Source organism: Talpa occidentalis, unplaced genomic scaffold, assembly GCF_014898055.3.
Source record: "Talpa occidentalis isolate TD23 unplaced genomic scaffold, MPIMG_talOcc4v2.1 talOcc4.12, whole genome shotgun sequence".
Taxonomy (NCBI): Eukaryota; Metazoa; Chordata; class Mammalia; order Eulipotyphla; family Talpidae; genus Talpa; species Talpa occidentalis.
This window is the reverse complement of record NW_023601212.1, coordinates 102,386,878-102,408,675: the sequence shown is the minus strand read 5'-3', so window position 1 is coordinate 102,408,675 and position 21,798 is coordinate 102,386,878. Positions and strand designations below refer to the sequence as shown.

The window sequence follows — 21,798 nt, the reverse complement described above, 5'->3', positions numbered from 1 at the left end:
CCGCTTTCCCTGCCGCTTGGGAGTTGGTGAGGGGCTTGTCATGTGGAAAGTGTAGGGTGATGCCCCTGGCCCTCTGTCCCAAGTGCAGCTGGCGTGGGGACCCCGCATGCCTTGGAGTGGCGCCGCCGGGGCATGACCCTCCTGTGCAGGCCAGACCCCAGGGCGCTCTCCCAGGCCCCGAGAGCTTGGGTGTCCTGTGCGTGAGAACGTGGCCCTCCCGGTGTCTGCGGGCGGCATCCAGTGTGTGGTGATGGCTGTTTGGAGGAGCCCCAGACCAGGGCAGCCCATGGGGCACGCGCCGGGAGGGCATCTGTGGGGAGGGGGTCGTGGCCCCGGCCCCGGGGCGGGGTGACTGCTGCTGCTCTCTGCAGCAGGGGCCCGCTCGCAGATTCCAAGAGCGCCGCCGGGGCCCGTCAGCACATGGACTGGGACTGGTCGGCGACACGCGTCACGCTCGGCAGCACGGCCCGGCCGCTGCGCCGTCATCTGGTGTCTGGCGCTTCCCAGGGTGGCCGTCTGCGTGCAGGGCGCGCGGTGGGCTGGAGACCCGGTTATACTGAGTATTTCTCCTTCCTGTCCCCCTTTCTTTCCAAACCAGGTTGTCCTGGCCCGAGAGCTGGCGACCTCCAGAGAATACGCTAGTAAGTACTCGCCCCGCGCTGTGCGGCCAAGGGTGGGGGACGCGGCCTGGGCTGTCCGGCGCCTGGGGGTCGCTGCGCTGTTTTCAGGGGTGAAGACGCTGTGGGCTTAGGGCCGTGAGCCGGGCGTTTCGTGAGCTGCTCGCCCGCGTGCTCGTCACCCGGGCCAGGGGCGGTGACAGGCTTCTCTCCATCGTAAGTTAAAATCCTAGAGAAACGGCACATTATCAAAGAGAACAAGGCCCCGTATGTAACCAGGGAGAGAGACGTCATGTCGCGCCTGGACCACCCCTTCTTCGTCAGGCTGTACTTCACCTTCCAGGATGACGAGAAGCTTTGTATCCTTCCGTGCGCGCCCTGTGTGTCGCCGCAGTGGCCCCTCTCCTTGAAACGCAATCCCTTTGCCTTGGGGACCCCCAGCAAGTTCCGGGTCTCCGGTGCGCCGATGTGAGCCTGCTGCGCGGCGTCACGGCCATCTCTGAGGGGTTTTCACTGAGGAGAATCACATGTAATGGGTGAGATCTTAGCCCTGTGGTCGTGCGCCTCGGCGCTGGGGCCTCCCGTCCTGCCTTGGCCGGCCTCCTGGGGCCCGTGCGCAGATACAGGAGGGGCGTGCCAGGAGGAGGCCGGGACCCCTAGGTGGCGGGGGCAGGCACCTCCATGTAGCCTTTGGCCCAGGGGTGTGGGGTGGGCCAGGCAGCCACAGCTCCCAGGCTTGGGCCCAGCGACAAGTGCAGTGCGAACCAGGGCCAGAGCCCCTCTCCGTGGACCTGGGACACTGGCCTCAGTCATGGTCTCTCCCCAGGGCCTCACCGCACGGCCTCGCGCTCTCCAGCCTGCAGTCTGCTTCTCCGGCAGAGGCCTCAGGCCCCTCACTTCTCAGCCAAGCCAGGAGCGTTGTCTGTTGTCTTTGTCACCTCATCTAGGGGCCCGAGCAGAGGGCAGGTGGCCACTTTCTGTGTCCTTTGCTTTTGAGTGGTCCCTGCTGAGTGCCAGGTAGTGGGGAGGTGGTGTCTGTGAGGGTGGGCTCTGCCCTTGGGGCACTTACCTCTCTGGAGACGCCAGCCGCATGGTCGGCACCTGCTTGGTGGGCTGGGGGGCCAGGCTGTCCAGCTTGGTGATCTGAAGGTCCACTTTGTTCGGCATCAGCTCAGTGTCCCTCAGGAGGAGCACCTGAGCCAGCTCCTTGCGCCTCAGCGGCCCACCAGCAGGGCAGATGGTCCTCTGGCCGCTGCTCCCGCTGCGCATCATTCACTGAACTGGGAGAGGGAGGGTGGCGTCCAGGTGGCTCTGGGTCCATGGTGGCGCTATCACTGCACTGCAAGAGACAGACAGGGGCCCGGTGGGGGCTGCGGCCTTGGCTCGGACCCTTCGCTGCCATGGAGCTCTGAGCAGAGCTGGGTGGCACGTGGGTCATGGGCTGGCGGGACGGAGGCTCGGGGGTCACCAGGGGCTGAGCCTGGGTCAAGCCCTGCAGAGATTGCAGGAGACTGGGCAGGGTGCAGGCACAGGCCGCAGGACCAGATGACTTCTGACCGAGGTGCTGGCTGCCGGGGGGCTGGGTCTCTGTACTGTGGTGATGCTGGCAGTTGGATGAGGGAGGAGGGCTGAGAGGGGTGCGGTCAGTACACAGTGCGTTTGGTGGTGGAGGGGAGCAGGGGCCAGCCCGGGCGCCACCAGAGCAGGCATGCGTGACAGCTCCTGCTCTGTCATGCGTGGGGGCGAGGTGGCGCGGGGCGAGGGTGCTGCTGTCTTGGCACCAGGGGTGGGCATGGCAGCGCAGACGCAAGGCCAGGAGCTCCGGCCTGTGCTCTCTGCTGCTCTTGGGCTTTGAGACGATTTCACAGTAGCCGGAGAGGGGCTCCGGGGTCCCTTGTCTCCTTTCTAGGAGCGGGGTGGGAGTTTAGGGAGCCCCGTGTGTGCTCCTTCTCCCCTCAGCTGTAGTTTACACTCGGCGAGGGGAGCAGTTCCTCCAGCCTCTTCAGGGCTGACCCACCCCAGTTCTGACACGGCAGAGCCCGACTTCCCCTAGCAGCCTGCAAGCACGTGGTCCGATCCCTGAGCTAGTGGCCTCCGCCCCCTGGAGGCTCAGCCTGACCAGACAAGCCAGGCAGCGAGGGCACTGACCCTCAACCGGGATGGAGGCGGGGGGGGGGAGGGGCTCAGGGATGGCTGTCCCCGCACGTCCCTGTGTGTCCTTCTTGCAGCACGGGGCCAGGAGTGGCCACCAGACTTCAGGGGTCTGGACACCATCCTTAGCTTTGTGACTGGTCCGTGGCTTGCCCTCTCTGGCCAGTGCTGCTGCAGCGTCTGTTTCCCCTTAGGGCCAGAACACAGCTTCCTCCCCCCTGGCCTGGGGCACTGGTGGTGCCAAGGGAGGTGGGGACATTCTCGGGCACGAAAGGGGCTAAGCTGGCCCACACGCCATGGCTGAGCAATGTGTGTAGTCGAAGAGCCGTGGGCCTCAGCATCTGTCCTGTCGAACCGCTGGTCACCTGGCTCCTCCACCGAGCAGAGAACTAGAAAGTGTCCCTCGGGCAGGAAACAGGAACTGGGGGAGCGGTCAGATAAGGGGCAAAACCCACAAAGCCGGAAGAGGCGCCGGGCCGGGCCTCCCACGTGGCTGCAGGCGCCCGGAGACGGCGCTTCTCACTGCTGAGGCTCGGAGGCGGTTCCGGGGTGCCTGCACAGCAGCACTGCGCTCCTACTGGGGTTGGGCGGGCCAGAGTGTGCAGGCTGGCAAAGGGCCCCTGACACCCACACCCCAGGAAGGTGCAGAGCAGGGCCCCCCAGGAAGGGATTCTGTCCTTGCTGGAGGTGAGGCTGGTTTGTGCTCCAGGCTCCTGGTAAGCACAGTTGGGGCTGGTCGGGGCAGTGGGGCAGCTGCACGGTGTCCCTCCTGGCTTGTCCTGACTGCCCTGGGCTTCGGTGCCCCACTTGGCGGGACTGACGGTGTCTGGCAAACAGAAGCCATGCGGCCCTCGGGTTGGCCATCAGGCGTGACCCCTCCCTGCCCTCAGGGTGCTGCTCCGGTGGGGAAGGACCGGTCAGTGCCCTGCTGCCAGGGGAAGCACTGGGCCTGTCAGAGTCCACGCATAGGCCCGTGTCTGCTGCTGCAGGAGGCCGCACTTGGGTGAGGGCTGTGCTCTGTGCCGCCTCGAACGGTTCCAAGAGGATGGCCAGGAATTGTGGGGACCTGCCGCGGGCCCCTCGGCCGGTGTAGACTGAGTCACGGCGCTGAGGAAGCACTTTCTCTCCCCAAAGCGGCCACTGTGTGTAGTTGCAAAGGAGTGTCGCTTGCGGAGCCTGCGCCTGGCCTGATGGAGCGCACCTGGCTGTGCGGCTGCCGGGCTGGCGGCTCGGCACCCTCCACCCGCTTGGTGGGGTCTGGCTGCCGCAGGCCCGTCCCCCGGGGGTGGCGGTCTCCGACCACGGCACCTTCAGGTGTTAGTGGTACGGAAAGTTCCCGCGGGCTGGTGAGGCCAGGTCCTGGAAGATGACCTTTGTGTCCTTCCTTAATGAAGCAATATGCAGATTTTGGCCTTAGTTACGCCAAAAATGGAGAATTACTTAAGTACATCCGCAAAATCGGCTCCTTTGACGAGACGTGCACGCGCTTCTACACGGCCGAGATGGTGTCGGCGCTGGAGTACCTGCACGGCAGGGGCATCATCCACAGGTGCGGCGCGCGCGGGTCCGCTGGAGACGCCGGGGCCGGAGCCGGGGCCTGCTGCGCTCGCCTCGCTCGCCTCCTGCGCTGTCTGGGCCGCGGCCGCTCCTCGCTGGCAGCTCTGGTGTGCGCTGTTGCTGCCTCATTGTCCGGCACATTCTGACACAGCCCAGTCGAGATGTTCTTGCTGACGCTTTCTGGGTCAGACGAGGTGCCGACCGAGGAGCTGCTGGGCTGTGGGCATCGGGGCGCTCGGGGCTCTGCTTTCGGAGGACGGGAGCGCGCGGCCGTGCTGCTGCCCTGCCGGCTCGCCCCGACTGTGAGGAGCTGTGTTTCCACAGGGACCTGAAGCCGGAGAACATCTTGCTGAATGAGGACATGCACATCCAGATCACAGACTTCGGGACCGCGAAGGTGCTGTCCCCGGAGAGCAAGCAAGGTGAGGCTTCAGCGCCACGGCCACGCAGGGCTTGTCCCCCCGTAGCGCCTTGGAAATGTGTTGAGGTGCCTGGAGTTCCTACTCGGGCCCCTGTCTGCATGTCCCGCCACTGTAGAGGGTGGCCAGCGCTCCCCTGAGGCCGGCTCCCAGTGGGCAGGGAGGGGCGCCCTGGGTCCCAGGAGGCGGGGTGGGTGCTGTGGCTCTGGCGCGCTCTGCATAGTTGTTGCAGGCCCCCAGGGCCTTGGTGGCTCGTCCTCCCAGAAGATTCAGGGCGCACATTTGTTCCTGGTCTCCAGGTCTTCCCGTGGGTCTGGGGGCTGTAACGAGGTGCATCTTCCCAGGGTCCCAGAGCCGCTGGGGCTGCCTCCCTGTCTCGTGTGCGTGGCGCTGGGCGCACCCGCTAGGCTGCCATCACCAAGTGAATGGGGCTGGCGCCCACCTGCTGGCCAAGTGCGTGTCTATCCCCGCAGACCCTCCTGCCGCCGGGCCCGGTGCTCTGGCGGCTCGGTCACCTGAGGATTGCTGCTGACAGTCCCACGGGCTGGCAGAGGGCGGGGGTTTTGGCTTGCCCCCTTCCGCTGCTGACCCGAGGGAGTCACAGCCAGGGTGGGAAGAGCGGCTGGTGACCTAGAGACCGTTTCACATATGGAGTAGATGGCAGATGAAGTCTGTGCGCGAGATTGGGAAAGCTGTCGGCCACTGTGCGTTGCTTTATTATCTGTGCATACAAGAGCTGGGGTACAGGCCAGCGATGCGGGGGGGTGAGAGGATCCACCAGAGCCAGAGCAGGGAGCAGAACAGGCAGAAGGACCGAAATACACTGCTGAGGGGAGCAGCGGGCGGCAGGAGAGGTCTGCGCGCCATGTGGGGCCCTCGCCGGCCGGCGGGGATCAAACCTGCCCTGCAGAGGCTCTGGGCAGCTTCACAGCTTGGTGCTCAACCACCTGCGCCACCAGGGAGGCCTCTTCCTGGTATTTTAAAACTCAGGGTTCTTGCCAAGATTCTCTTGGTGAGCGCTTTAGTCTCTGCAGGCACGCTGCGCCCCAGAGGGTCTGGAGATTCTCTGAGGAGCAAACCACCGCTGTTTGGGACTGAGACGGGCCTTGCAGTCAGGGCGAGCTTGCACTTCTGCACCAGGTTGGTCCTAGTGCCTCCTGCCCGCAGGCGCGCCCAGCCCAGGAGCCCCCCCTGCACCAAGAGGTGGCACTGGGCTTCCTGGGCCCCTTCCAGCCGCGTCCTGCTGGCCGCCGTGGCCCCTGGCGGGAAGCATGTCCGCAACAGGCGAGGCAGGTGGGCCGCTGTGCCCCATTGCTGGCCTCCTGCTGAGATAAGGCCCGTCTGCTCGTCCTTGCTCCTCAGGCTGGCATTTCACAAGGTGCTCCTGTTGCCCTGTAACCATTTGGAAAATGCAAGAACTCAATGCAATGGTGAATAGTGAAATAAGCTGTTTTTTTTTTCTTTCTGGCCCCGGGGGCTATCGGTCCTTACAGCATCGGCCAGGAGAACGGCTGGTACGCGTAGGCGCGGTGGCTTTTCTTCTTTAGAGGGAAAGGGAAGACGTGTTTGATCATGTGACTGATTCATTTCGTGCTTGCTCTCGTTTTGTCTGAAGCAGTTTGGCGTCTGACCTTTGTCCCGCGTTAGCTTTCCCCACTTCTTCTGCAGACTTTGAGAAGCAAAGTGTTGGTGGGCACCAGGGCAGGCCCCTCAGCTGGGGTGGAGCTAGCGCCACCCTCCCAGGGGGCGAGGTGGTCCTCCTTACCAGACCTCACCCCACGGGTCCTCCTTGAGAAGGGCTGCTGTTGGGTCTGTGGGGTGGGGGAGAGCAGACAGGGCGGCTCTGGAGGCTTCTGGGACTGAGGGGGACTTTGTGGCACAGTGGACATGTGACTCCTCACCTTGCTCAGGTGTGCACAGATGTCTCCAGGAAGAGCGTAGCTGTCACTCGATGTCAGCCCCTTGTCTGCCTGTGCCTCTGCCCTTCTGCATCCTGAGGTTCAGACTGGGGTTTGTGGCTGGAAATGTGTGTCCTCAGCTCCGTGCAGGTCTTTCTGTTGGGGAGGTGAGAGGGGGCCTTCGAAGGCTCCTCTGTGGCACCTACTGGCAGGCCCCTCCCACGTGCTGTGGATGGAGGCCCTCTGTGCACTCCCGGCATTCTGGCACGCTCAGCGACACCTGCTCTGCACCCTCTCTGTGCCCCCTGCACACATACCCCAGGACTCCCTTTCAAGATGGACTTTGCTTTGCCACCAGAGGGGAGCTGGCATGAAGAGGAGAGTCCCTGACACCACCACCCCTCTCCCCACCCCCACCGCACACACATCTCTCAGCATCCAGAGTATCTGCTCTGGCCTTTTCAGTGTGGGCACTTCTTGGATCATAGCATGGGGCCTGGGGTTTATGTTTTGTTTTGTTTTTTAAAGATTTGTTTATTTTTATATAAGAACTGGGGTACAGGCTAGAGGTGTGGGGGGTGAGAGGATTCACTAGAGACAGAGTGGGGAGCAGAACAGGCAGACGGACCGAAGTACACTGCTGAGGGGAGCAGTGGGGAGACAGGACAAGAGAGGTCTGCCGCGCCATGCGGGAATCTCCCTGGCCAGCCGGGATTGAACCCACGCCGCAGAGGCTGCGGACAGCTTCATAGCGCTGCGCTCAACCTGCTGCGCCACCAGGGAGGCCCATATATTTTTTTTTTTTAAGATTTATTTATGTATAAGAGCTGGGGTACAGGCCAGAGGTGTCGGGGGGTGAGAGGACTCACCAGAGACAGAGTGGGAAGCAGAACAGGCAGATTGACTGAGACACACTGCTGAGGGGAGCAGCGAGGAGACGGGAGGTCTGCTGCGCCCTGTGGGATGCTCCCTGGCCGGCCGGGGATGGAACTCGTGCTGCAGAGGCTGTGGCCAGCTTCATAGGCTGCGTCTTAAGCCCTTGCGCCACCAGGGAGGCCCGGTTTATGTTTTAGAAAAGATTTCCGATCATCATAATCCTGCATCCATCGGTTTTTGGTGGTGGTTTACTTGAGTCAGGATTCAAATAAAAGTTCCCCATGTTGAGCTCAGCTAGTGTGTCTCATTCCTTTTAGGCCATGTTCCTTCTCCCCTAGAGCCTGGAGAAAACCAGGCCTCCTGTCTACGGAGCTTGTGGGTGCATCTCTGTGGGGTCATGTAACGTGTCCCGCCTCTTTGTGTGTCCTGTGAGCTAGTGGTCAGGCCTGGCTGCTTGACCTCGTTCGGGTTCATTGCCGCGCCCCAGAGGCTGGTGGCGATGTGCTTCTCACCGGGGAGCAGCGAGCTCACCTCTGTGACGTCAGCAGCTCTTTATAACCCCCAGAGTGCAGTGCGCTTACTGCCCCCCCACACACACACCGCGCACGAGAGCTGGGTGCACAGGCGCGGGCCCTGACCGAGGTAGGCTGGCTTGGATGCAGTGCCAACAGGCGGGAGAGCCGCTCAGCAGACTGCGCCGGAGTGCGTGGTGCCGCCACGATGAGGGGAGAGGCGCCCCCGGACAGGAGGACATTTTGCAATCCAGGGTCTGATGAGGACTCTGCTGTCTCCCTTGAAGAACGGGCCGGGGTCTCCGCAGCCATCGCTCCGAGGCAGTCACTCACTGGTGACAATGCAGGGGAAGGCCTCAGCATGTTGGGAAGATGTGGGGGGCTCCACAGTGAGGTGCTGCTTCCCATCACAGGCCTGCTCGCGCAGGAAGACCGGATGGCGTGGCCGGGCCATGGGGAGACGACCCTCCCGGTGGGAATGGCAGGTGGTGCAGCCACCTGGGAAGACGTCTGGCGGGTCTGCGCGGCTAGAGGTGGCCCCGGCTCTTCTTCCCTGGCTGGCGCCTCGCGTTTGGTCTTCTTGCGGGCTGCCCCGCGCCCGCCCAGCTCTGAACAGAGGCCCCGGCGGCGGGCCTTGCGCTCCACCCCGGGCTGGGCGCCGCCTGCCGCCCGAGGCCCCGGGGCCGGGCGGTGACTGTGCTGAGGCTGTCCTGCCTCCGGCGAGGAGCGGGAGCCCCGGCGCTGGTCCTGTGCAGGGGCCCGCGCTGCGGGGCGGACCCCGGTGTCTCCCCTTCCCTCTGCCTCGCCTGCCCCGGGCCTGGCTTCTGCCACCACGTCGCCACCGCGCGGCCCGCTCTGGCCCGCGCCCCCCGGGCCTTCCCGCGGCCCGGGCCCCCTGGGTGGGTCAGCGGCGCCGGCCAGCGCGGTTCTGAGCCCGGTCTCCGCAGGCCTTCGCCCCTGGCCGCCCGCCCCCGGAGGAGCCGCGGGGCCCGGAGAGCCTCGCTCCCTCGCCCGGGGCGGGTCTGGCCGTGCTGCCCGCCGAGGGGACCCCGCGGGCCGCGGACGCCCCGAGAGGCTCCTCGGGCCAAAACGAGGGTCTTGCGCGGGGAGGGGTGGCCGCCCCGAGGAGGGCGCCTCGGCGGGGACGGGCCGCTCCGTCCGGAGCCCGCGGGCGCCGCTCCCTGGCGCCGCCCTGTGGTGGGCTCCGCCGCGGCCCGCCGGCCCCGCCCCCGCGCGCGGCCCTGCCCTTCCGGCCGGAGGCCCCGCCCCTCCGGCCGGGCCAGGCTGCCGCGTTGTCGGGGCGGTGGCGGCCGCCACGTCCCCGCAGCCCGCGCGGCACTGCGTCGTGCGTCACGCGTCGTGCGTCGTGCGTCGTGGGGCGGTCGCCCTCCTGGGCGCGCCGCCCGGGCCTCGTTGACCGGCCCTGCGCCGCCTCCGCCTGGGCGCGGCCGCCGCGCTGTCAGACCCCGGGTCCTGGCGCGCCGACCGACCGTCTGCCCGGGAACCTGCATTCCCAGAGCCGCTTGACGGTGGCGCTTCAGGGCGCAGACCGCGGGCTCACGGCGAGTGCCGGGCGGAGCCGACCCACGGGGCGCGCTCAGGGGCCCAGGCCGTACCGGCCCTGTCCTTGGCCTCGTGCCGGACGCGGGCAGGCCCGGGTGCGGACGCTCGTTGGAATCTGCTCCCCCAGAAGCCCCGCGCGCCCTGCGCCCTGCGGCAGCCCTGCGTCCCTTGCCGCGCTCGCCCCCTCTCCCCCGTGCCGATTGCGGGCGCGCCGAGGCTGGCACGCAGGAGTGGGCTTGGCTTGGGCCCCGGGCTGCTTTTCCTCTGGTGACTCGCCTCCGTGTTCTCGGCGGTCTCGGTCAGGGCCCTGGCGGGACGAGGACCCGGGGATGTCTTCCTGGGAAAGCTCTGGGCCAGCGCGGCGGCCCCAGGGCACCTGTCCGGAGGGCCACCTGGGCTGGAGCAGGGTGGCGCTCCTGCGCCTCCCTCCCATGCCCCTGCTCACCCAGGGCCACCTCTGGAGACGGCCCCTCATCCTCATCTGCGCTTCCTCCCTCCTGGGAGTGCCCCAGGCCCCGGGGTGCCACTGGGCATGGCAGTGGCCCTGGGTTCCTTACACCACCTTCAGGGCTGGCATGATTTTCAGCTGGAGATCGTAAGGAGAGCATGGGGCTCTCACGTCTTACCCCCGCAAGCTTAACTGCCCAGTTATTCTGACTCAGGCTGGGCTGAGGTGTCTGGGATAGAACTTGGGTCATTGGGGGAGAGAAGTCTGCTCCCTGGATCTGGACCCTGGTTGTGGAAAAATAGAGAAAGAAAGATCTTTTTTTAAAAAAATGTTTATTTATTTATTTATACAAGCACTGGGCACAGTCAGAAGCACGGGAGGGTGAGAGAATTCACCAGAGCCAGAGCGGGGAGCAGAACAGACAGACTAACGAAGCACACTGCTGAGGGGAGCAGCGGGCAGCAGGAGAGGTCTGTGCGCCATGTGGGACCCTCGCCCGCGGCCGGGGATCGAGCCGGCGCTGCAGAGGCTGCGGGCAGCTTCGCAGCCCTGCGCTCAACCGCTGCGCCCCCGGGGAGGCCCAGGAAGACCTTTTCTGTTGTCCTCCACCCTCTCTTCTGGATGTTCCACACGTGTGCCGCCTCTTAGGACAGTGCTGCCCTGGAGAGGGGTTTTCTGGGAGTTTGGGGCTGGGGTGTCTGGGGCTGTTGCGGGTGTTAGAACCGCCTGTGTAGAGTTGATGTGGAGGGCCTGGCGGCCTCTCAGCTGGGAGTGCTGGTCTACAGGAGAGAGACCCTGGAGTGATGTCCGCTTCATCCTATTGAGGATGTCGAGGATGGCCTGGCCTGAGGAGGGCCAGGCAGGTAAAAGGCGAAATGCGATCCAACAGCGAGTCTGTCTCCAAGCCTGGGAAGTGGAGGGCGGCTGGGCTGGGGCCTCTGGTGTTCCGGAGCCGTGTGGCCTGCAGGGCAGGTTGTGCAGGGGTTGGCCAGGGGCTTATGGGAGGTGGGGCAGCGTTCACCCTGCCTTAGAGAAGTGGCAGGCCTCAGCCGCGGTTGGCGGTCACACTGGTGTCTGGACCCCTGTCTGCTTGCAGGGGGGCTGAGAGCTGTGGTGCCACCCGCCATACAGAGGACCTGGGGTGCCTCTGGAGGTTTGGGGAGGCCGGCTGGCTTGTGTTGAGGGCTGCGCCTGGTGTTGGTTCTGCTTTCTGGTGCTGGTCGGGAGCAGGATTGCGGATCCGCAGTGGGAGGCAGCCCAAGTCTTTGTCCTCGCCACCCCCCAGCTGTTGGGTCCAAGGAGGCTCTGCCCACCCTGCCTACGGGGGTCCTGCCTGCCCCCGCGTTCATGCAGTGCTGGCCACCCGCCTGGGCTATCAGGTTCCGCAGTCCTGCTGTGACAGTTGATGCGGCTCCAGGCCCTGACCACTTCAGCCCGAATGCTGAGCCAGCTCTTCGAGGGGGGCTGTGAGGGGGTCTGATGGGCAGTGATCTTGAGCCAGCCCTGGCAGCATCGGCCCTTGGGGTGCACAGTCTGATTTGCCACATAAACCTGACGTCTTGCATTTGGGCGGGGCTGTACTGCATGCGGGCTGACTCCAAGTGACCACCTCTTCTCCTGTCTCCCCAGCCAGGGCCAACTCCTTCGTGGGCACGGCCCAGTACGTCTCTCCAGAGCTGCTCACAGAGAAGTCGGCCTGTAAGAGGTAAGCAGCTTTCTTTTGATCCCGGCATGCCTCTCCTCTAAAGCAGTGTATTTGTCAGCGAGATGCAGTTAGGAGGGGCCTCTGGTGCCTTTCATGCTCAGCATTTTTGGCAGGAACCATGTGTCTTGCCTCTTAACCGGAATCTTTGCTCCGATAACCTGTGAGTTGCTTTATTACATGTTCTGTTTCCGGGGGACGCCTGTGGTCTTGTGCTTTGAGATGGATCTTGCTCCTTTGGACAACTTCTCGGGGGGAAGAGTAGACTAGGGGTCTGCCGCATTGACCCAGTTTCCCCGTGTCCCAGCGCCCAGGGATCCTGGACCCTCCTTGGCTAGTGGGCGCAGAGTGTCGGGCTGGGAAGAAGCTGGCTGGCCTGGCGCGCAGGCCGGTGGGGCGGGTGTCTGCAGGGGCCTGGCCCGCAGCGCACTCAGACCTGGATCGGCCTGTTGGGAGCCTGGGGGTGAAGAGGGAAGTGCAGAAGGGTGCAGAGGACAGTGGCCAGAGAGAGGAGAAGGCATGGCTGGCAGGCCAAGTGGGCAGGGGCGAAAAGGGAATTGGGGGAGCCTGTGCGTTACACCCCCCCCGCCCCCCTGCCCCATGCAGGAGCAGGCAGTGCTGTGGGCAGGCCCTCCCTGGAGCCGCGCGTTGCCGGCACCGGCGACTGGTCAGCGCGGCGTGGGAGGGAGGGCCCCCGTGCGCCTCCTGCTCGGAATGGGGGGAGTAGGTCCAGACTGGCTGTCCGTGTGTTGAGCGGTCTGTGGGGGTGAGTGCGCATCACTATGTATCTTATGCTTCTTAATTCTTGGTTGTGGAGCTTATTCGAGATAGCCGAGTTTTGTCCCTCTGGTTCTAAAGCTTGCTCACGTCCCCACACACGTAGCCTCTCGGGTCACGGATTGCTGTGTGTTTCCAGTGATTGCTTTTCTACATTTACGTAATTTTTACACAACCGGAGCCCTCTACAGGGACCCGTTTTGCATTTGCCCCTGTGACGGCGTGAGGCTCCCGCACAGCATGCTCACGCCTTCGTCCCGCTGCCCCTCTGTCGTGGGGCGCGGAGGCCTTTGTTCTCAGCTCAGGGTGGCATCTGCATCCCGTGCTGGCAGCGAGGCCACCCGCCTAGCCAGCAGGGACAGGGCCTGCCCAGGCGCCGTCTCGGGTCGCGGGGTGGCCGACCTGTGTCACCCAAGCATTTGAGAAGTCCTTGGTTCCTCTGCTTTCCAGACTTCACGCTGGCTTCCCCCTTTGTTTTCCATCGTGTTAAAAAGGCATTTAAAATGTTGACGATGCCTGTGGATGGTAAAACATTCAAATATGCATAGGGCCTGAAAGCTGTTTCTTGGGTACCCCACCCTCCCCCTCTTTTTTGTCCCCTTTTCCCCTGTGTAACTCCCTGCTTTCTCCAGAATGGACCATGGGGAGACCGGGGGACCCACACTCGGACCGAGCATAGACTCGCTGGGCCTCGCCCCACCACACGCCCCGCTTGCGCCCTGGCCCTTGCTGGCGCCAGGCTGTGGCCTCCCCCAGACGCAGACCGCAGCCAGCCCCGAGAGGCTCTGGCAGTGGGGAGCGGTGCCTCGATGCTCTTGGGTCTGAGCTGAGTCCGGCCTGTCCTGAGCTGGTGCATCCGGAGGAGCCAGGCGGGGAGGCTAGGAGAGGCCCTGCCCTGCTGGTTTATTCTGGAAATACGCCTGTCTGAAAATTGGGAGCTGCAGTGTTTTCCTTTTAAAATGTGTGATTAAAGTGTTTCTGAGGGAGGGCGGGGCTCGGGAAGGAGCGGGCTCCGTGGCACCCGGGGTGCCGCTGCTCAGCCACGCTTGAGTCTGTCTGGGGTAAACAGCAATGGCCTGCTGTGGTGGGGCACCCCTCTGCGGGCTACCCCACCCACGTGCGCCCCCCCCGCCCCCGCCCCAGGCCGAGGTCTGAGGAAGCTGGTAGCCTTCGCGGGAGGTGGGAGAGCGGGGAGGGGACCCCTGGCCTGGCCCAGCAGTCCCGACTGTACGTGCCCCCCCACCCCTTCCCGGGTGACGGGAGGCTGAAGAGGGGCGGTTGAAACAGACTGAGCGGAGGCGGACGCGCCTGTCGCCGAGTCCACAAGTGTCCTCTCTGTGTTTTCCGCTCTGCAGCTCAGACCTGTGGGCCCTCGGCTGCATCATCTACCAGCTCGTGGCGGGACTGCCGCCCTTCCGGGCAGGGTGAGCGCCGCTGTGCACATGGGCAGCCGGGCTGGCAGGGCGGGAGGGCTTTGGGGTCCCGTCCCAGCTGCATGCGGCGGTGGCTTGTGTCGAGTGACGGTTTTCTTATTTTACAGAAACGAGTATCTTATATTTCAGAAGATCATTAAGTTGGAATATGACTTTCCGGAAAAATTCTTCCCTAAGGCCAGAGACCTCGTGGAAAAGCTCCTGGTGAATATTTTGAATTTTCTTCAGGTGGGAGGATCCCATCGCTGTGCCCTGCACCCCCAGCCGTCAGGCACCTTCGGGTCTCTGGAGTGACGGTGATTGTGGGTACATTCACTGTGAGAGCCGCCCCCCTCCAGGCTGCTCACCCGCGGCCCGAGCGGCCGCGCTCCCATGCCCTCTGTACTGCGCACCAGCCTGCTGCGGCCTTGGCCCATGGCTGCTGGGCCTGGCCGTGCGGGTGGCCGGCTGGCTGCAGTGAGCCTGTGGGGGCAGCGCTAGAGCCACTGCCGAGGCCGTGGGCATAGCGCAGGTGACACAGCAGAGGCCCACAGGTGGCTGCCAGAGCTGTGTCCCGGGCACTCTGCCCCCGCTCCAGCCCCTTGGCGGGCTCCGTGCCCCTGGGCTGGGTGGGGCTGCAGCCAGCCCTTTTCCCCGCACCTTGTGCGTCATGCACATTTCATCCGTGGGGTCCTTCGGATAGGGCGCTGCTGGGGTGGTGGGCGTGTCCCTCCCGCGCTCACAGCTTGCTGGCCAGATGGTCCTTCCTGCGCCTGGATGGAGGCTCTTCGCGCTCTCCTCCAGGCGTGGTCAGCTCCTTGCTGCCCATCGAATGTGGAGGTGGTAATTCCCGTTCGCCTGTGCGGTGGCGGGGGCAGAGACTGGGGAGAAGGACCCAAGGGTCCCCCCCAGGCTCTGGCCTGACTTGGGTGTGCCCCGGTGCTTTCCTGTCCCCGGGAGCAGCTGAGTTGAGAAGAGCTATTCGCAAAGACTCTTCTGGATCAGAATTTTTCAACCTGACACTGCCTTGTTTCAACTTAATTTCAGGTTTTAGATGCTACAAAGAGATTAGGCTGTGAAGAAATGGGCGGGTACAGTCCTCTGAAGGCCCATCCCTTCTTTGAGTCCATTACATGGGAGAATCTGCACCACCAGACGCCCCCGAAGCTCACGGCATACTTACCCGCCATGTCCGAAGACGACGAGGACTGCTACGGGAATGTGAGCCGGGCGGCTGTGGGGCAGGGCGGGGGTATGTGTGTGTACACACGTACGGGCCTGTCCTGCTCGAGGTGGGGCTGCTGTGTGTTCAGCACCCCAGGCTGGGTGCCAGGTGGTGGCTGGCGGTGGGGCTGCCTGCCCGGTGCCCACCCCCCCTATGCTGGCTGGAGAGCAGCTCCTTGTTTCCTGGGGCTGTCTTTGGCCCATGGGGGTTGGACAGGAGCCAGTGAATGCAGCGCCTGTCTGCCCGTCCCCTTGGGCTCTGCGCCCCCTTCGTGAGGGGTTGACGAGGTGTCCCGGAGGGCAGCCAGCATCCTCTTGAGCGCAGAGGCACCACCCTTCTAAGGGAGATGGGTGAAGAGGCTCAGGCAGGGTGGGAGTGGCGCGAGTGCTGTGGGGCTGTGGCCTTGCAGCAGAGTGGGGGGGTTGGTTCACTGCACCCTGGAGGGGAGTGTGGACTCCACTCCTTCCCCCATCCCCCATCCCCCATCCCATGTCACTGCTGGACCTGCACAGGTGCAGCTGAGGGGGCCAGGGTAGAGCAGACAGGGTGCCTCTAGAAAGTCCGGTGGGGCACAGTGCAGTGGCACCCCTGGACAGGAGCCCTGAACACGGGGGCTGTGGTCTGAGCCTCCAGCTGCGTTGGAGGGTACGGGGAGGATGGGCCTGACTTTGACATGTCTGCAGGCGTCACCTTGGCCAGGCCTGAGCCCTGGTCACCCCGTGTAGGGGTGGGGCTGACGGGGCAGCCCCCCACCCACTGCCTTTATAGGCTTGTTGAGACACGGGAGAGCACTGGGGGTGGCAGCCAGGACCCTCTGCCGGCACGGGGAGCTTGGGAAGACGCGCTCCTCTCCTTCGCTTAGTGGGGCCTCCCTCATGCACCCTGCCGGGCTCCCCGCCCAGTGCGCACTTTGTGATGAGCCAGTTTTCCCCGTCGAAGTGGGTGCACCGCTGCCTCCAGGGCAGCAGTCGAGTGTGGCTGTGCCAGGCTGCATGAAGTTTTGCTGAGATTGAAGGGAGTAGTATTTTTTTTTTTTAAGAGAAATCGTTTATTTCTTTTTTTAAAAAGAGATTTATTTATTTATTTATTTATTTACACAAGCACTGGGCACAGTCAGAAGCGCGGGAGGGTGAGAGAATTCACCAGAGCCAGAGCGGGGAGCAGAGCAGGCAGAAGGACCGAAGGACACTGCTGAGGGGAGCAGCGGGCGGCAGGAGAGGTCTGCGCGCCATGTGGGACCCTCGCCGGCGGCCGGGATCGAACCGGCGCTGCAGAGGCCGCGGGCAGCTTCGCAACCCAGCGCTCAACCGCTGCGCCACCGGGAGGCCCCTGAAGGGAGTAGTATTTTGAAAACTGAGTGTAGTTAGTCTCGTTGGAATACGGGGTGACTGCCAGACTCAAAACATGGGCCCGCTGGGCTGAAGGAAGGGTGTGCTGACCTCCCAGGCCCTCCACTGAGCCTCTTGGCATCTGGCCTGGGCAGAGCGGGGCCTTGGGTCATCAGGCCCAGGCCTCCCCCTGGTGGTACCACCTCCTGGGGTGAGCGTCATGGTGAGCCCTCTCCCGGGCCAGCTCTTCTGAGGGGTGCCCAGGATGCCCCCACGTGCAGGAGAGGCAGGGGCAGGCCTCATTGGAGCTCGCTGCCCTGGGCCCCCTCGCCTCACGCCCCTCTCTCTCCGCAGTACGACAACCTCCTGAGCCAGTTTGGCTGCATGCAGGTGTCCTCCTCCTCCCACTCCCTGTCTGCCGCAGACCCGGGCCCGCCCCCCAGGGCCGGCAGCAACATCGAGCAGTACATCCACGACCTGGACAGCAATTCTTTTGAACTGGACTTGCAGTTTTCCGAGGAGGAGAAGCGGTTGTTGCTGGAGAAGCAGGCCAGTGGGAACCCTTGGTGAGAACCCATTGGCGCAGTGGGGCTCCCGTGGGGGGGCATGGTGTGGGGGGCACACGGTGCTGCCTACCCACGCGGTTTTGACCCACAGACTGGGCTCGTGTGGGTTTGCGTTTTCACCCCTGTTAGGCATCTTCTTGGACCTTTGTGTTCTTTGACTTTGTCTCCTGGCATGATTTTTTTTCTTTGAGTCTTGAGAGCCAGGGGCTGGGGGTGTATTTCTGCTGTTCCCTGCCGTGCTCCGTGGGCAGCGCTCTGCTCTGCGTGTGTCGTGGGAGGCGCAGCGCCTCATGGTCGCCTCTGCTCTTCCGCTTGGTCTCCGCTGGGCCACGGAGGGAGCCGCTCCCTCCAGCCTGCGCTTGGTGGACTCGCCTGGCTGGGGAGACATGGCACGTCACAGGGTGCGTGAGCTGGAGGAAGATGGCGGGGCAGGGCGTGAGGCTGGCTGGGTGGAGCACGCCCAGGACCTGAGGCGTGGAGGAGGGGTGGGCACGGCACTTCCTGGAGCTGGCTGCTGCACGACATCCCTGGCGGCTGTGACCAGAGCTTTGACCAGGGCTCTGCTGGCCCGGCTCAGACAGGGCAGGGATTCCCGGGCCCTGCCTGTACATCTCCAAGAAGTCCTCTTGCTGGGCCAGCAGCCTGTGGTTCTGGGCCGAACTGAGCAGCTGGGGTGGGGCAGACTGCAGACCCTGCAAGCTGCTTGCTCTTTGGGGTCCTTTTCTTTCCCTCCACTTTGGAAGCTGACAGTTGAGAGCTGGAGGCACCTGACGGGTCAGCGGTCCTCATCCCCTTGAACTGAACAGCAGGTTTTGCTGGTCTCTGTCCTGCGGGACAGTGATTCTAGTTACGTGGCCCACGGGCCAGAGTCACCCCATCATGATTATGACCAGGTGATAAGGGGCAGTAAACCGGCCAGAGACATGCCCGAATGGTTTACTGGTCACTGTCTGAGCTCTTCACCCGTGCGCATAATTGCAGGTTCAGAGAATAACCTGACCACTCAGGTTCAGAGAATAACAATAACGGGATTTATTTAACAAACCAGGGAAACAGTCACCAGGGTCACAAAAGACTGTTTACTTCACCTGAAGCCATGTCCAGTATTTTTTCTTTTTAAGATTTGTATATTTATTTATACAAGCACTGGGTACAGTCAGAAGCGCGGGAGGGTGAAAGGATTCACCAGAGCCAGAGCGGGGAGCAGAACAGGCAGAAGGACCGAAGTACACTGCTGAGGGGAGCAGCGGGCGGCAGGAGAGGTCTGCGCGCCATGTGGGACCCTCGCCGGTGGCCAGGGATCGAACCCCCGCTGCAGAGGCTAGGGGCAGCTTTGCAGCCCAGCGCTCAACCGTTGCGCCACCGGGGAGGCCCTTATTTATTTTTTTATACAAGAACTGGGGTACAGGCCAGATGCGTGGGAGGGTGAGAGGCTTCACCGGAGACAGAGCGGGGAGCAGAACAGGCAGACTGGCTGAAATACACTGCTGAGGGGAGCAGCGGGCAAGACAGGAGAGGTCTGCCGCACTATGTGGGACCCAGTCTGGCCGGCCGGGATTGAACCGGTGCTACAGAGGCTGTGGACAGCTTCACAGCGCTGCGCTCAACCGCCTTCGCCACCAGGGAGGCCCTGTTCATTGTTTTTTAACTGCATATTTGAAAGTGTCTGTTTTCATTTTTCATATGAAAATGTCAGCGGATCTAGCCCTGACAGGAGAAGCTCTCTGGGTCTCCCATGAAGCTGAGGCGTGTGAACAGTGCCCGGCACTGCAGATCTGAGGACCAGCTTGTTGTGGCTGCCGGTCTTCATCCTTAAGGGTCATTTCTAGAGCCTGGGGCGGGCGGAGGAGAGAGACCTGGGTGTGGAGTGGTGGGGGGGTGGCCACTTTCACAGTATTTTGTGTGAGGTGCCCGCCAGGCGCTCCCCCCACGCTGACTCTGAGGTAGAAATCAGGAAGACTCCTTTAGGATCTTACACTTGTCAAAGTGCGTCATGTCACTAGCAGCTGCACTGATGGGCCAGTTGCCTGCATGACCGCCCCACCTGCCCTTGCCGGGCCCCATCTGTCGGGTCACTTGGGGGCTGGCTTGCTGCGCCCCCACCTCCGCCCAGTGCCACCGTGCTCTGCCATCGGCCGGCCGGGTCATCCCTCCCTCAGGACCAAGGGCCCCTCGGCGTGTGTGCTGGCCGCCCTCCCCACCAGCCGCCCTCATGGCAAGGCCGTGGGCCCCGTGCTGAGTCCCACACCTGTGGCGCGTGCCCACATGCCAGTGCCCCCCAGGAGGACACGCGGGAGGTGGGTTCATTTATCTGGGAGCAGGACACTGGGGTTTCCGGTTGGCATCTTGCTTCGTTTTTGGTTGTGGTTTAAGACCTTTTCTGTCACTTTGCCAGTGCCTCTCGCGGGGTTGTGTTTGCTGGAAGCCTCCTCCAGCTTGTCTTCTCGGCTTATTTTGTTCTCCTGCTTGGTTTTGGTGTCTTGCTTGTTTGTCAGGCCTGAAAGGAACCCCCTTTCCTGAGACCTGGTCGCTGCGCCCTTCTCCCCTTCCTTCGAGTTCTCTCGAGTTTCTCCCCGTCTGCCCAGGAGCACGATGCCACAGGTGGTTCTGCTGGCCAGGCAGGCTCTGTGCTCGAGCGGCTCTCTGCCCTGAAGGGCCTGGCTGTGCGCGCCGCCCCCAGCCTGCGCTCCAGTCAGAGTCTGCCCCGTGCCAGTCTCCTCCGAGTTGCTGATCTGGGGTCCTTCACACAGGGGCTCCCAGTCACAGGGACAGGGGTGGGGAGAGGCCCTGCTGGTGGTGGTGTCTTCCCGGCCGGCAGGCCCCCTTTTGTCACCCTGGAAGGCCCCTTGACGACTCTCCGTCTGTTTCAAGGCGTCTGGCTGTCTTTAGACTCCAGAGTCCACTGCCACGCTTCTCCTCACACCAGGCACAGCCTTTCAGGAGCATCCGGCTGTCACAGCTCACGTGCTGCTCACCGTTTATTTGGGGCCAGGTCCTCAGTTCTGAGGTATGGGTCAGGAAGCCCCGTAGGCTCTGGGCGGCATCGGCTGGGTCAGGCCAGGCCGGCGGAGTGCGGGGTGCCCAGCCCCGGCTCCGAGGAGAGCACGGGACGCCCATGATACAGCAGTGGCCACTGAGGGAACAGTGGCCCGGAATGCTCTGTTTCTGCGTTGGCCCTCACATTCCCCGGCCTCCCGGGACGCAGACATGCTGCCAGCCGCGGCCCAGAGGTGAAGACGCAGAACCGCCTGGCTGGTCTCCTGGGAACCGGCGCGAGTCGGGCTCGTGACCACTGTCCGCCAAAGCTGTGTTTGGCACCGGCTGCGCCAGCTGCTCCTTGTGTGCATTGCAGCACTGGTTTCCGGCGCGGGCCTCAGGGCTTTGTGTTCCTAACATGCTCCGGGCTCTGAGCGCTACCCTGGCGCCTGCGTGGCGCTCACCTCTGGACAGCCTGGGTCACGGCTGCGCCTCGCCCCAGGGGCCGTGTGGCCCCTTCTTCCACCGTGCGAGGCGGCAGGCGGCCTGTCCCGGACCCGGACCGGGCGCAGGTGGAGGCGCCGGGGCGGCGGCTCGTCTGTGTGGGGCGGGCCGGCTCAGGCGGGGTGGGCAGGCGTCGTCGGGAAGTTCATTCGGAAGGCAGGCGGATGGAGCAGCCTATCTTTGACTCTCCGTTTCTCTTTTTCTAGGCACCAGTTTGTAGAAAACAACTTAATACTGAAGATGGGCCCAGTAGACAAGCGGAAGGTGAGCGCCCTCCTGCCCGCCTGGGTCTTGACGCCCCTTGAGCCGTGACCGCTGAGGGGCTGCAGCCTCCGGGGAGCGTTCTGAGCCCGCACGTGGCCCCGGCCGTCTGACCCGTGGGGTGGTTCCTGCCGCACACGAGCTGGCTCCGAACCGGCTTCAGAGTTTTGTTGAGTTGGGGCAACTCCGGCACCCAGCAGGAGCCCGCTGCCCCGCTGGGGGGTTTCGAGAGGTGCTCTGTGGTGTTGTATGAATTGATTGTGGCATCAAAGCTGTTGGCGTCCACTCCCTCTGCTGGCTGGGCTCCTGCTCCCCTTCTGGCCCGCTCAGCCTCACCTACTCCAGTGTCCTCCATGATGGGCTGCGGGAAGGGGGTGAAGGGCCCGTGCCTGGCACAGGTCTGGCCAGCGTGGCAAGAGGGCACGAGAAGCAGGGGCCTGGCTGTCGCTGGGGGCGGTGGGTAGTCACTGAGCAGCCGGACTGCCGCGGGGTGGGCCTGCTGTCTCTCACGGGGCCGCCCAGGAGAGGTGCCCAGAGAGGCGATGGGGTGGGGGGGGGGCGTTGCTCGCCAGTGGGCAGACCTGGCCGGCAGCGCTGGCTCCGCTTGCTGTGCCTGAGTGACTGGGTGGGGATGGCTGCAGCCCCCGTGCCACTTCGTGCTGGGCCTCGGCCGGCTGGGTCTGCATGACTGTGGTTTTCCCGTCAGGGCTTATTTGCACGGCGGCGACAGCTGCTGCTCACGGAAGGGCCTCACCTGTACTACGTGGATCCTGTCAACAGAGTCCTGAAGGGCGAGATCCCGTGGTCGCAGGAGCTCCGGCCAGAGGCCAAGAATTTTAAGACCTTCTTTGTCCACACGGTGAGGGTGTCCCCAGGGGTTCTGCGTGCAGGGCAGCTGGAGGCCCAAGCGTCCCAGTGCCCTTTCCCCAGTGCCAGGGCCCAAGTTGGGCTGGGAGCCCCCTGTGCGTGTTTCTCAACTGAGGGTGACCCACAGGGTCCGTGGGGC

General features: G+C 63.8%; 1 protein-coding gene across 1 annotated transcript in view; it reads left to right on the top strand.

Annotated features, from left to right (window-relative positions):
- Positions 1-21,798, top strand: part of PDPK1 (3-phosphoinositide dependent protein kinase 1) — a 44,969-nt gene that overhangs the window by 18,321 nt on the left and 4,850 nt on the right. The window contains exons 3-13 of the mRNA XM_037507759.2: positions 599-641; positions 839-976; positions 4,173-4,317; positions 4,650-4,747; positions 11,671-11,746; positions 13,876-13,944; positions 14,061-14,157; positions 14,980-15,153; positions 16,840-17,051; positions 20,738-20,795; positions 21,499-21,651. Coding sequence (XP_037363656.1) covers positions 599-641; positions 839-976; positions 4,173-4,317; positions 4,650-4,747; positions 11,671-11,746; positions 13,876-13,944; positions 14,061-14,157; positions 14,980-15,153; positions 16,840-17,051; positions 20,738-20,795; positions 21,499-21,651 — 1,263 coding nt within the window. The remainder of the gene's footprint in view (positions 1-598; positions 642-838; positions 977-4,172; positions 4,318-4,649; positions 4,748-11,670; positions 11,747-13,875; positions 13,945-14,060; positions 14,158-14,979; positions 15,154-16,839; positions 17,052-20,737; positions 20,796-21,498; positions 21,652-21,798) is intronic.